General features: G+C 33.6%; 3 protein-coding genes across 4 annotated transcripts in view; all 3 read left to right on the forward strand.

Moving 5' to 3' along the window:
• Positions 1 to 2970: 2970 nt before the first annotated feature.
• LOC136801420 (NADH-cytochrome b5 reductase 3-like) lies at positions 2971 to 4250 on the forward strand. Its single transcript, XM_067058056.1, has one exon. The coding sequence runs from the start codon at positions 2979 to 2981 to the stop codon at positions 3891 to 3893; it is 915 nt and encodes a 304-aa protein (XP_066914157.1). The 5' UTR covers positions 2971 to 2978; the 3' UTR covers positions 3894 to 4250.
• Positions 4251 to 4402: 152 nt separating this feature from the next.
• LOC136801421 (evolutionarily conserved signaling intermediate in Toll pathway, mitochondrial-like) lies at positions 4403 to 6970 on the forward strand. The gene is made up of 3 exons (XM_067058057.1): positions 4403 to 5210; positions 5545 to 5797; positions 6209 to 6970. The coding sequence occupies exons 1-3, from the start codon at positions 4434 to 4436 to the stop codon at positions 6385 to 6387; spliced, it is 1209 nt and encodes a 402-aa protein (XP_066914158.1). The 5' UTR covers positions 4403 to 4433; the 3' UTR covers positions 6388 to 6970.
• Positions 6971 to 9747: 2777 nt separating this feature from the next.
• The window catches only part of LOC136801429 (TNF receptor-associated factor 6-like), a 41261-nt gene continuing 35792 nt past the window's right edge, over positions 9748 to 15216 (forward strand). For both annotated transcript variants that reach the window (XM_067058065.1, XM_067058066.1), the window contains exon 1: positions 9748 to 9816. The gene's annotated coding sequence lies outside the window, so the exon portion shown is untranslated. The remainder of the gene's footprint in view (positions 9817 to 15216) is intronic.

Consider the following 15216-nt stretch of genomic DNA (forward strand, 5'->3'; position numbering starts at 1 on the left):
GAAAATTTTCACGTCAGCTATTGTTGTTGGTTTGTGCCAGTCTTTGATGAATATACATTTTTCTGGATCTGGTGACATACCGTCTTTGCTGTAGATTCGACCAAACCACTTGACTTTTTGCTTTCCAAGTTTGCACTTTTTTGGGCAGAGTGTTAACTCAGACAGCACATTTTGCAGGTGAAGATTGTGTTAATCTCCTTTGCCATAGACAGTGGTCGAATTAAGCTTTTTCGTTGTGAGCGGTTATTTAAGCTCATGTTTAGTGTCACTCGAAAGGCGACCATGACTCAGGTTGAGGGGTAGAAAATTTTGAAAATTTGCCCCTCATATTTGGCTTAAAACTGTATCATTTTGATGTTATCAATTAATTTTAATAATGAATCTTTTGACCAAAGGAAAGATGAGCTATATCATTTTGCATAGCAGAGAAAATGACTTTTTCCTCTGATTAAGATGTTTTGAAAAATTTTGGATCAGTGATTTTTTATTTCTAATCGTTTTTAACCAATAAGTGACCGCTTTTTCGATATTTTCGATATACCAATATGGCATCCTTGATATTTATGGCATTCTTGCGCATTGCCTAACTGTCTCCCTGATCTTCTTCTGGATTTCACTGCTTACAGGGCTGGTTCCCCTACCATTCTCTTGTATCTGTATATGCCCCATGGTGAATTTATCTTGTTGGTGGCCTTCCAGATTGGCTGCTGATCGTAGTTAGTAGCATTTGTTAGTTTAAGGGATGCAGCCAATCTTCTTTAGCAATAGAAAGATATAAAATACAATGTTACTGTCAAAGTCCTCAAGGCTTAATAAAATGCTTGTCCTGGTAACAGCTTGTTCAGAATATATCAAGGGTTCTTTACAAATTGTTTGAAAAGGGGTCCAAAATTAGCAATTCCAGCCTCTCAAATTTGAAAACCCTTTTTCATACCATACCAGTGGGCAACGTCATTTGACCAGATAATTTTGCCCCCTCAGTTTGCCCTCAAGGAGAACAAAAGTATTGAAGCCCAAAGTTTGATACTTTTGTACATAGTTCGTCCCCCCCCTTTCTTAAGGGGGGGGGGGTAACACCTTCCGAAAAGTTAAAGAAGTGGGGGGGTCAAAAATTTTCATGAAAAAGGGGGGATATTAAGGAGGGGGGATAGTTTAAGAAGGGGGATAGTTTAAGAAGGGGGGATAGTTTAAGAAGGGGGGCTTACATACATATTGTAGATTATTTTCAAGCACAGGTTATGACATTTGGTCTTCAGGAAAGGAAGTTTTCTGTTGGATTTAATAGTCTGAGACAAAAAGAAGAAGTTTATTTTTTTCGCTTTCTCTCTAAGATATTTCACCATATATTTGTTACAGTATATGGCCCCCAAAACGTAGGTCGTCATTAAAATAAGGATTCTGACTTGTAGATTTATCAGAATTAGACAATTTTTTTATTTTGAAAGAATGATGGTCATACTTAACAATCAGCATGTTTGAGACAGCTTCAAAATGACATATTTGCGTCTGAAGGAAATATTTCAACACCAAAATTAGATAAAAATTGCATATAACTCACTTTAACTCCTTGGGTAGTGAAAATAAGTTATGAAAATGGGGTATGGGAAACTTTCTACACCCTGCTACACCTAATGCCTTTCAGAAAATGCAGATACATCTGTGACTTTAGAGGCTGGGTAAAAGATATAGCACCTCAAAGGTCAACCAGTATTTTGGAGCCCTAGAATCAGCATTGATAAAACCAAAAATTCTAAATATAATAAAAAGCTAAAAATCTCGGAAATCCATTCCTATCAGCTTGAAATAACAGTTTATATCAAAAAATTAATATATACATATAAAAATATTTCTCTGAATCAGCAAATATGGCAAATTCTGTAATTTTTCTGCAAAATGTAAGAGAAAAATACCTTTAATTAAAGCTTAATATTTTCAGTTTCAGTTAAGCTGTTTTTCTAAAATTTTCACAGCATATTCCATACATGAATGGAACTGTTTTCAAAAGAGATTGGTTTTCAGAAACTTGATTAAGATGTTGTTAAATCAAAATTGTCATTCTGAAAATTTCTAAATTTTCAGTTTGGACTTTGCATAATCGAAAATCTTGAAATATTTTATAAAAATCATGAACTTTACGCCCATCGGGTCGTAAATTTAAGGGAAAACATAAATATGTTCATAGTTTCTCCCCCTATTACCACTGGGCGTAATAATTTGATTGTAACTACACCTACGTTTTGGGGGCCCCAAACCTTCGTTTTGACAACCAGGGGTATACTGTAAAAATTTTATCAAACAAATTTATGCCCAAAACCCTCTAAATCACATTTCAAAACTATGGTCAAAATTTTGTATTCATATCTTAAGTTAAAGATATCTCGAGACATCGCTAAAATTGCAAACCACTGTTTTGGGGGCCATTAGAAAAAAGCTACCTATCTTTAAGCGATTGAAAAATATTGTTGAAATTGAAAATTTTGAAAAGGAACTTCTGGGAAATAAAGTAGAGACGTTAAAGTAAAACGTCTTTGTAAAACGTCTTTGTAAAACGTCTTTTCCTCTAGATTTTAGAGAAATTTTAAATTTGATCGCCGTTTTGGGGGCCACATACTGTAGTTATTTTTGTCCAAAATCCTTGGGGATAGATAGGCATTCTTATTAAAGGTTAGGGGAAATCATTTAATAAAGAGGGATCAGACCTCTTTCGGCACTATGTTGTAGTGACAATTATCTTAAGTTTTCATGGTTTGAGAAAGGTTTCAAGGTCCAACTGAGCACTAAAGTTAATTTTGCTGCTGGTTTGACATAAAAAATTTCAACTTTTGACCAATTAGAAAATTTTCTATTGCTATAGAGTAGGCAGATAATGATTCATTGTTGACAATGAAATGTTTCATATACTGCCAATATTGTATCTGTGTCATTTTTTTACTATCTACAAATTATTTTTCACCTAATTGTATATTTCAGATAAAATAATGTTCCAAGATCAGGAAAAGAAAACATTAATAATTGCAGGTACTGTTGCAGTATCAGTTGGCATTTTAACCTATTTATGGAAAAGATGGGTATCTGGTGACAAAGTAACAAAAATTGCTCTTAACCCACAGCAAAAAATTCCATTCAAGCTAATTGAGAAACATATCATTTCTCATGACACCAGAAGATTTAGATTTGCTCTTCAAACTCCTGAGCATGTTCTTGGATTACCTGTAGGTAAACATATGTATCTCTCTGCACACATTGATGGAAAGCTTGTCATCCGGCCCTACACACCCGTTACCTCAGATGATGAGCTCGGCTATTTTGATCTTGTCATCAAAGTGTATTTCAAGAATGTCCATCCCAAATTTCCCGAAGGAGGAAAAATGTCACAACATCTAGAATCAATGGAGATAGGTGATACTATTGATGTTCGTGGACCGTCAGGTCACTACACTTATAAAGGTCAGGGTGTTTTTGAAGTTGAGGAAAACCGCAAGGAGAAGAAAATCATGCGATGTAAGAAAATTGGTATGATTGCTGGGGGAACTGGTATTACCCCAATGCTACAGGTGGTTAATGATATTTTGAAGCATCCAGAAGATAAAACAGAGGTTTCTCTATTGTTTGCCAACCAAACAGAAGAGGATATTTTATTACGAGAAGAAATTGAAGGAATGGTTGAAGAAAACCCAGGGCGTCTTCATGTTTGGTATACACTTGATCGGGCGCAAGAAAATTGGTCTTACAGCTCAGGCTTTGTTAATGAAGAAATGATGAAAGAGCACTTACCAAAAAGTGATGAGCATTCAGTGATTTTGATGTGCGGCCCACCACCAATGATTAAATTTGCATGTATTCCTAATCTGGAAAAACTTGGATTCAAACCTGACCAGTACTTCTCATTCTAATAAACACAAATTCTTGATCCTCAAACAAGCAAATTGATTTAGTTAGTTTTCTTTATTTGAAATTATTTTTAAAGCTAAAGACCAATAAGATTTTTCTTATACATCTATTCAAATTTGTTTCAATTAAATTTATCAAATTTACGATTATTTTTCGAAACCGTCTAGAGTACATGGTCCAAAACATTTTCTTATCAAACATTTTTTATAGCATTATGAGATTATTCAACTTTTTGGAAATATTTTTTTTGTTTATGTTCTGTTGTTCCATAGTACATTTTCTTTTTTATTTTGGAAGAAATATTACAAATTTAAGGCTTTGCATCTTTGTTTCCCTGAATAATAGTACAGTATGCGGTTCATATATAGATCTGTATGTATGTACCTGTGGTAACAAAAATGGGCGAACCTTTCAACTCTAAACCTCCTGTCTTCATTTGATTGTTTTCGTTAGGATGATAGGATTTGACTCATAACGAACTATATTATTTTTGTTTATTCTTTTATTTCAGACTACAATAAAGAGAAAAATATTAAAATAAAATGAGTGCCAGAAGTATTTGTTTACAATGTTATCGAAAAGGATTCTTTTCTTTGTCATCGAAAAATGGATTAAGAGCCAATAATGTACGAAAATATGCGACTGAACCAAAGGGGTTGATAAGTGCAAGTGAAAAAGAGAAATTGGCATATCTCAGAAGGTCCAAGGAGGTCTTTGAAACCAACCTTTATGAGCCATCCATTGATTTGGCAGACACAAGAGGAATAAGTGTCAACCACATGACCAAAGAGAATAGAAGCTCGGCTTTATTAAGACAATGTTTATCAGAACAACCAGATCGAGAAGGTTTTTTCAAAGCAGTCGATATTTATGTTGATCGAAACAAAAGACGACATGGACATATGGAATTTATAGTCACTGCTATGAAATTTATCGAACCGTATGGGTTAGGGAAGGAATTAGAAGTCTATAATAAACTTTTAGATGTGTTCCCACGAGACAAATTTGTGAATAGGACATTATTTGATGCGATATGGCCAAAGCAACATCCTCAGATGAATTTAGCTTTAGATATTTTGACAAAAATGGAATGGCAGGGAATTATGCCTAGTGAAGAAACACACGATTTATTGTACTCTATCTTTGGACGTGCTAGTTTCCCTTTAAAGAAAGTTTATCGAATGTGGTTTTGGTTTGAGACGTTGAAAGATATCAATCCTTATTATCTTCCAGATGAAGTATACAAAGATAGGTTGAATATTGTTCGAGCAGGAATCGATCGCATTCTTGGGAATAATGATGGTACCAAAATTATTGAAGTGAGTTTTTTTCTCACTGTTGTTCTCTTTGTCGCTTGAGTAAATGTTTTCTTAACATACATTTTCGCCCTTCAGAGCTTTGATTTTTATGCAAATGGAATTTTTATTACAGCACTTGGCTTTCAATTATTCTATGATAACCTTTTAAAACTTGTTCCATGGCCAGTCAGATCATGTATCTCACCCTTCAAAAAGAAACTTTCGCTCTCGCCGAATGATTTTTCTAATAATTGAAGATCTTCAAAGGTGTAACTTTACGCAAATAGGTTTTTTATCACAGCACTTAGCTTTCAATTATTCTATAAAAACCTTTTAAAACATGTTCCATGTCCAGATCTCATCAGCAGAAGAGACAGAAGAGGAGTCAACAGAAATGGTGGATTACAAACATTTCATCATCAGTTCACAAAGTGAATATCAAAAACAATGTATTGGTATGCTAACCACTGATAAAACAGTATTTGTTGAAGGCCCTATCAATATTTGGCTGGGTAAAAAGAGAGAAGAATATTTCATACTGAAAACAGGGCGTCAAGATTTGGTGACTTGTGATGAATTGACAGTACAACCGGATGAAGAAAGAGAAGGTTGCCTTTTTGTTTGTAGACTCTTAGACGTAGTTTATATGGCCGGTTTTTTGCCGTGTCTAATTTAAATAACTTCATCAAAAAAACTCGAATTGAGTGCGGAAAAGTGCGGCTGTATAAATAAAATTTTTAACATTTGTGAATTTGTGAAAAGGGTTGTGCCCTTGCTAACCGACAGCGACTTGCCATGTATTTTCGAAATATGAGTTATTAATTCGCAAAAAAAAAAGAATTATTTTCAACAATGGGTTTGACTGAATGTTTACTTTTTCCCCTAAAGAGTCAATCTGCTTGTATGATCTATGATGATTAACATACTTTTTCAAACTCTCGTAAATTTCTGTGTATTTTGGGGAAGTAATGAGTTTATTTTTTCAGTGTATTTTCATTTTATATTATTTGTTATTTCAGGAGTGGTATTAGCCGTTTGTTTTGCAACGCGTCCTTACAGAGAGAACATTTCAAAATGGCTGACCTATCTCCAAGAAGAAAACAAGCAATTGAAAGAAATGAACATTGTTTATAATATTTCTGATGGCGAAGTTGGTTATGAAAGACCCACATTGGCTCCACCTGTAGAGGAATATTGATTTAATAATGGTGTATATTTAGATAAAAGCAATTGACTTGTTGTGAGCATTGACCTATACTGAGCATTAATACAACAATGACCGGTTAGTGAGGGCTGTACTGAGAAATATTGCCCGAGGTCAAGTAACGACCTCGCTTGTGGGCCGAAGGCAATATTTTCAGTACAGCCCGAAAAAACCGCTCATTATTGTATTTGTTAACCGTTTCCTTCAGCCTCGATTGATTTTTAGCGCTTTATCCAGAAAAAATAGCGAAATAAAGCGAAAATAACAAGCGAAAAGAGATAAAAATTGTTATAATTTCTGACGTCAGAAATTAAAAAGGAGAGAAATGATGTCAACGCATTGTTCATTTTCCTTTGAAAAAATGACGTCACAATAAATTTTCCTAACGACGGGCAACTCTGGGCAGTGTAGGCCCGTCGTCATGCAAAAAGAACCAATTGCATTGCGCAAAAAGCAGTGTAGCCCGCTTCGAAAAAGTAACCGGTTAACAATAACCTATACTGACTACATCTGTTCTGTAGAAGAAAAATGATTCAATTGTGGTGTTTGTTTGTTAAAAGAAGCAATTGTGAGTAATTTCATTTATTTCATTTGTCACTAGTTTACATATTGAAAATTATCGATATTTTTTGCTGAGTCAGCAGTTTTTCAGTTTTTCATTTACCCATCTTAAAAATGAAATATCTGGAGATATAGACATCGAAAGTTAACAAACCATACCATAGACTAGTAAACTAGTCGTTGAAAACAGACCCATATACAAAAAATCAAGCTCCAAATAAAAAGAATCGAAGGGGTGAAGTTGCGTCTCTTTTTTGGATTTCAACGACTAGAAGCTACTTCCCTCAAAAAACGTTGTTTAATTTTACAACTTTTTTTAAGTTTTTGAGAATCCATCCAACTTTTTTGACTAAATGATATTTCATAGTAACATTGAACATGGGAACATATAAATAAATGAGCATTTCTAAAAACGCAATAAACAGAAAGAAAAATAAATGCAATTCCGCACGGGTCAGACATACAGAAATCTGTATGTCTCTCCTTACGATTTTAGGTGAAGAAAAAAAGGCGTTGGAAGTAGCTTCTAGTCGGTTATTTTCCTTTTCTCTCACGCGCGCTGAATATTTAATTAGTGGTTACATTATTTGATTGACAATTTTATTATAAGGTTATAAGTAATAACCGACTAGTTTACTAGTCTAACCATACCATTTTCGGATACTACTAATTCAGGGCTATCCAGCTGTGGGAATGGTTTTTTCGGAAAATGCTCCCAGAAAAATGCTGACGTCATCGGAAAACGCCGAAAACGTCGATTTTTCGCCTTAAAAATGCCATTTCTCGGCACCAGGTGGTCGAAACTTAACAAATAACCCCATTTTCTTTATCTACTTTTCACATTGAATCCGTTGATAGCCTCAGATATTTTATTTTCAGACTTCGAAAGAACCGTTAGTTAAGGGGGGGACCCTTGATAAGTTCTATCGATTAACTAAAAATCGATTCACTCGAAAACTGATTCGAAGGGCAACTTTTTTTTGTCAATTCTACACCCTATTAGGAGCATAATATCAAGAATTTGCCCTGATCTAAGGGGTACCCTACGAAAACCATTTTTAAGGCCTTTTCTGAATCTCGGACGCTGGTCTAATGTTGTGATTTTCTTAAATCACAAATTGGAAGTTAATCTTGATTGAATAGTTCTCATTGCTCTTTAACTTTCCCAAGCACTCAAATAATTGGAACATCAGCTTTTTTATATCCGAATTAGAACTTGGTCTCATAAATATCTCCAACATATGATTACCTTATAGTGACAAATGAAATAAATTGAGGTAATGATATAAATTCAAAATGGCGGATGTTTATTTCATGAATGGAATGGTGTCGAAAAGACGAGTAAGAGTTTTCACCACATTTATAAATTAGCATAATTTTTTGTTCACAGACTTCTTAGGAAACTTTTTAAAATGGTCATACTTTCTATTAATCCTGTTGAATTTTTTTTTATTTTTAGGATTGCAGGGATGGGAAGAGCTGTTTTCATGGCGGCCTGGGGGGGGGGGGGGTACGAAAGGTGGACCCTGTCAGATATGAATGTCATCCTTAAATTTCTATAATGGTCAAACTTTTTCCCGTTAAATTTTACTGTCAAGGTTTGTAAGGATAAGAAGTTTTCATGGGTGGCTAACCTCAGTTAACATAATAGACCTTATCGGAGTTTTTGATTTTTCTAAAAAAGCGATGCATTGTGGGATTGTTTCGAGTGTATTACAATAGAAATCTCCTAGGAATTCATCGAGGGAATTCTATTGTAATACACTCGAAACAATTCCACAATGCATCGCTTTTTTAGTAAGATCAAAAACTCCGATAAGGTCTATTGTACAACTTTTCATGCAAAAACAGATTGAATATCATCATAAGAATTTCATCTAAACATGAATCAAAACTATAAACAGCTATAAGACAAGGCTCTTAGTTTATTCTATTTAGATCTTTTTTGAAAGCGGATTTCAAATCGAAGTATCCTTTATGTTAATTAAAAAATCATTATTGCGCTTCTCATATTAAAATCAACGAAGCCATTTTTTAAAACGTATTCAAAAAAATGTTATGCTATTTTGAGCTCGACTTTAATAATGCTGATATTATGATTATAATCCACCCGTCACGCTTCATTGATGCAGGACAATTAATTAGAGGTGTGTACTAGTTATAAATATGTGTCTAATTATGTCAACTACTATTGTTTGGCACTGTTATAAAACAATGGTTTTGATCAAACAATATTATAAGAATCTACAGTCTAATTAATTTATGCAGAAATTAACCCATAATGCTTAGTTTTGTTTGATAAAGGGTAAATGATCAAACACCCACTTCAAACACTTTTCGCATCTCGTATCGCCAAGATCAACGTGGTTATTGACTGAAAAGACTTCATTTTTCATCACTCAATATTTTTTACTTCATCGCATTTTGTTTGAGGAATTCATTTAGAGAATCTTCCGTACGATTTCATACATATCAAAATAATTTTTGTTGGCGCAATATTTGAAATCTGTTTCTTGTGTCACTTTGGAGTTAATTTGTTTTTGGCATTAAAACAGGTAATTGTTCGATTGAACATTTCTTTCCATGATTATCAATATTTAATTATCATTTTTTTGACAATTTCTCTTTAGGCAAATTGAAATTTATTTGGGTCAAAATTGTAGCTTTGGCGTTGTATGATCTAGTTATTCTTGATTTCTGATTTAAATACTCAGATTAGAGAACAAAACTTTAATTTTTGAAAGACATTAAAAGTGACGATTGTTTTCTGAGTGTTCTTTTTTGTTTTTTTTTAATCAGCTCAATTACTTCGTGGAACCAAATCAATAATAAGATCAAACCCTCCTGCTAACATCGCTTAAGGTTTGTCGATATAAAATAAAATATTCTAGCTTTGTTTTCTTTTCTCTTGCTATATTTGTTTTCGATTTATATTATTTTTTCGAAAATGTGATAGTACAACCCTGTCTCACATCCCCTTTTTTCCTCAGTGGGGATAAAAATTCTATTGTTCCAAAATTAAAACAAGAGCCGCAAAGATGCGGATAAATATTTCCTTTACAAATGATAAAATAATTATTGATGTCCTCAAAAGATTTCAAAGTGCTTTATCTCAGATAACATCAAGCAACACAAGTCCCCAAGAATTTCAAAATTCGTTTATGTAATTGCTAGTATTTGCAGGATTATTCCTAAGATGACGAAGGTTCAAACCTACGGATTACGGAGTATATCCAAGCTGAACTCGACTGAGAATAACAATGCAGTAACCAAATTGGCTAGACAACCTTTAATTTTCGTTACTCTCGGGTACCTATAATAGCCGCCCCCCCCCCCCCCCGCTAATTTATTTTTCGAAGATTTTCCACCCAGGACATTCTTATTCCAACCCCCCGCTTATTAATTTTTGGGAAAATGTTTTTGAAAGTTCCCTTTTTTGTCCCAATTCTGCTGTATAGACCTTTTTTCAAAGAGGACGTCCTGTTGATTAATTTTGTATTCCAGCCATAAAAACAATGATAGAGCCATGCATAATTACTGTATCATGTATATTGTATACATTATGCATGGTTTTATCATTGTTTTTCTGCTGGACTACATAATTATTCAACAGGGTGGCCTCTTTGAAAAAAGGTCTATTAGCCTCCTTTTAAAAAATTTGCCACCCAGGACATTTTTATTCCACCACCCCCCCCCCCCGCTTATTAAGTTTTGAGGTTTTTTCCAACCCACCCCCCGCTTATTCCAATCCCCCCGGCTATTAGGTACCTGAGAGTAGGTGGACTTTAGTTGGATTTTAGTATTATACTAGCCGTCACCCAGCGTCGCACCTGCTGAGTAGAGTGTTGTGTTATTGAACACATCAAAAGGCCTTGGTATAGTGCATAATTATTTCATTTTATTTTAAGCGCTTATTGCCAGAAATATTAGCCAAAAAGGGGAAATATCTGAAATGAAAGAATGATAAAAAGGAAAAAAGTTGTCATGCCAGATCAGGAAATCACTTGAAAAAATTGTCAATTGTGAACAAAGTTTTCTTCATTTTTTAAATGCATATGTGGAAGAAAATGTCAAGTTTTAAACGCACATTGAAGAAAATATATATTCATAACAAATGTTTTCCATCCTGCCATCTTTTAAATGTACATGTAAGAAATCTCCAAATTTATAAAGTTTTCCACGTTTTCAACGCGTATTGAAGAAAATAAATTCATAACAAAAGTTTTCCATTGTTTAAATGCACATGTAAGAAATCTCCAAATTTATAACAAAAGTTTCAACCTTTTGCCTTTAAAACGCACGTGGAAAACAATCTACAAATTCACAACCAAAGTTTTCCACATTTTAAATGCACGGGGAAGAAAATCTCCAAATTCACAACAAAATTTTCCACGTTTAAAACGCACGTGGAAAAAATCTCCACGACCAAAGTTTTCCACATTATAAATGCATGGGGAAGAAAATCTCCAAGTACCAAGTTCAAGACAATGATTCCAATTGCTTAATTCCATATTCAATACAATCAAAATTTTAAGAGTTAACATTCTTCATATTGGCCAAGGTGTTCCTGTTATATCAGCTTAAAAAGTTTGAAATTACAGTTCTGTGAACCGCAACAGAATTTTCCCCACAAAAAGAGTTTTCACCAATTGTCACTAACCAGTTAATTCATTGTTGTAGATAAAAACACCAAGGGAAATTCAATCATTAACCAGTCAATTTTGCTCCATGTTTAAATTTTTAGCTCAAAGCTAGCTAAATCATAGTTCATCACCAACCACATCGCCATCTGACCATTGCGCATTAGGTGGTGCATACCATAAAAGTGAGTTCAAACTTTTTTGATGTCGCAAGTATTTTTTTTCAGGTATAACATGGTCAGATTTATCCTCAATATCACTTTAGGTAAATATACAGGCAAAATTGAAGTTAGCTTATTGCGAAACATGAAAGTTGAATGACAAAATGTCATGTTTCTCCAAGACCATCAAGATAAGAGATTGTATCTCTCACACCAAGAGCATGTAAACGAAACATCAAATCCAGAAAATCGTACAAAAAACATGATCCAATTCAACTCATGAAAGCATAAAAACCAAAGAAAAATAGCGAAAGAGCAACATTTGTTGTCTATTTTTTGCCTCCATCTTTGTTATTACTGTTAAAATGCAGTATGGTCCGATCAACAATACGCATTCGAACCGGGCGACGTTTTCCGATCGGCAAGGAGAATAGCCCACCGTACGCATATTTCCTACGACGTGTCTTGAAAAAATGACGTCTTCCGCCTCGAAAAAAGAACATCATACTGTTTTTACCGCCGGAGCTTGATTTAAAAAGAGACTCATGTACAAACTCACGAAATTGACCAAAACCGGCGTTAGACTTGAAGAAGGAGAAGGAGAAAAATTACCGTTTTAACAAATATTTCCTTCTGGAAAGGAAATATTTAAAAATAAGTAGCAGTGTTTTTGAGTGCAATTTTTAAACATTGAATTTCGAGTGAGAATGAAATCAATTGAAGTCAATGTTTTAGTGGGGCTGAAATTCCAGGGTATTTTCCAATCGGGACAAAGTTATTGGCAAAATTTTTCAGTGCGGATGGGGTCCCAGCGGATCTGTGACACATGTGTAAACATAGACACACGGATAAAGATCGTAATACGGAAATACGTGACTCATCAAGCGATTTTACATATCTAAACCAAGCTTAAATTGAAAACTGTATTAACTTGACAGTCTGAAGGACTGATCTTAAATCTTAGCCTAGACTGACCAAAGAAAGGGGGCGTAATAGATTAATATTGTAGATTATGGGAGTTCTTTCGTAAAAAAAATTTTGGACAACAGCCAGAAAATGAAAAAGTGCACAGATTTAAAAAAAAACCCAGTACATCTCAGCTTGGGATCCTTTATTCCAAACTATTGAGATAGTAAAATCGTAGGATAATGCCCAAATAAAAAATCGCAGTACGAGCTCCTTTTGATTGCTAAATTTCCTTCTTTCAAACGTACAAATTAGGGTTTGAACTGGACATTATTTAGATGTTTATTATACATTCGCTTTTATATAAGATTTAACTTAAGAACACAAAAATAAGATTTAAGTTTTCAAAAAAGAATTCTTGCTGATTGTTCTTATAACGACTTTAAAATCTCATTGGCATTAATTATTTTTTGACATCGGAATTCAAATCGGATTATCCTGATTAGTCATTTATTTTCGTTACATCTTATCTAGTCCACTCATTTCTTTCGTACCTATAATTAACTCAATGCATCTATTTTGTTTGAGTTTTTGTTCGTTTGGGTTTTATATTCCGTACACGACACACCTTATCTCATCTCATTGTATTAATTAACAATTAGTACTAGTAATCGTATGGTTTGGTATGTTTTGTAGTGCAATTAACGATTAATCACTCGTAACAAAGGAAAATACCGTAATTTGCACTCGTCCTTCGGACTCGTGCAAATTACTATTTTCTCCGAGGTAATCGTCAGTAAACATTCGAAAACCTCCTTTTTTTCTTTTGTTTAAAAAGAAAACATTGTAGTGTAATTTTTCTTTGTTTTTAATTAAAAGAAGCTATTGTAACGTAAAATTTCTTTGTTTTTTTTTATATTGAAGAAAAAAAATGTCTTTGTTTTTTATTATATAGTAAAAAAAAGTCTCTGACACAGGACTTCGGAGAGAAAAGAATAAGGGGACAAAAGTGTTCCCCCGCCGAAGAGTGCAAAAAGTGGTTTTAGTGCAATTAACGATTAATTGCACTCTTCTAAACCAATCAGATTCGAGTAATTTTGCACGGCTGACGATTACACTAAAAATACATTTTATTTAATCAGCAACAACATAACTCATTCCATTAACCCTAATTGCTTGATTTCCTAATTTAAACACTCCTATGTTTGTATATATAAGATCTACTACTAAGGGATAATCATAAATTACATGTTTATTTTTATGGTTGGTCCATCATCAAAATCAGAACATAACTCCGAATTCTTCTGTTACTTTTCCGAAAAACACCAATTAATTTGTGACAGGGGTGTAACAGATAACAATGAAAAAGATAGAAATTCTTTCGTCGATTTTAATCACTGCGTAGATGAAGTGCAAAGAAGTCAAATATAGTTTTTGCCATTAAAAAATATCACTGTTTTAGGTCCTTTATTCAAAAGGGGAAAAAAGGATGGTATCAAAAGTACTGACAAGCTGCAATATAAAAGATCTTTAAAATATACGCCTTGATCGAGTTCACAGTGTGAGGTCACAAAAGATATCCGTTTTTATCCTCGCTTTTCAAAAGAAGTAACTCTTAAAGGAATATAAAGGCAAAATGAACGTCATCAAAATATTGTTTTAGATCCTTTACTGAAAAGTTTGTTCTTTTAAAAACCTTTTTTTTGTCTCACGACTGGTATGAGTTTTTTTGAAATGGAATTTCAATCAGATTATCTTGCTAAAAGACTTTTGACATTTGTTTTTTGATGCATTTGACTTTCAATGCATATCTTTTATTGTTTTTATCCTCCACAAAGTATTCTTGTTTTAATATAAATTTAGATTAATGCATTTGAATCTATTGTCATTAAAGTCCTTCAGTTTTTACATTTCCTACTACATTACACAATAAATCTCTACTATCCTTAACATTAACTATCCTTTATAAGCATTCAAATTTCTTTTGATCTAACTTTATTTTTAATTTAATTCTTTTATTTAATTCTTTTAATTCTTGGATAGAATAAACTACGATTCTTGAACAGTTTCCACAAAACTCAAAAAGGTTCTTAGATAGAATAAACTAAGATTCTTGGATAGAATAAACTAAGATTCTTTGACAGAATAGACTAAGATACTTTGACAGAAATGACTAAGATTCTTGGATAGAATATGTTTATAAGAAAACCAAGGCTCAAAAATGCCAAAGAAAAAGGACAATTCTAACACCTAAGAACAGCTAAGCCTCGTTAGAATATTACTCTTTCTTATAAAAAAGAGTTTAGAATTAGGAGTTGGCTCTAGCGGATCATCAAGACTTTTGTTGTCTAAGATAAGCATCCCTGCAACGTCCTCTCACATTACATCACATTACATAATTCTGTGAGCTCATAAATAGGGTAAGACATTGGCCAAATTGGGTTTTGGGTATGGACTTGTCTTGCTGGTCCGGCACCTTTACATTGACCAGTCTAACTGACCAAAATAACAAAAAGTAAAAGAAAGAACAGTTTCCACAAAACTCAAGAATATAG

Source organism: Clytia hemisphaerica, unplaced genomic scaffold (assembly GCF_902728285.1).
Source record: "Clytia hemisphaerica strain Z4C2 unplaced genomic scaffold, Clytia hemisphaerica genome assembly, whole genome shotgun sequence".
Classification (NCBI taxonomy): Eukaryota; Metazoa; Cnidaria; class Hydrozoa; order Leptothecata; family Clytiidae; genus Clytia; species Clytia hemisphaerica.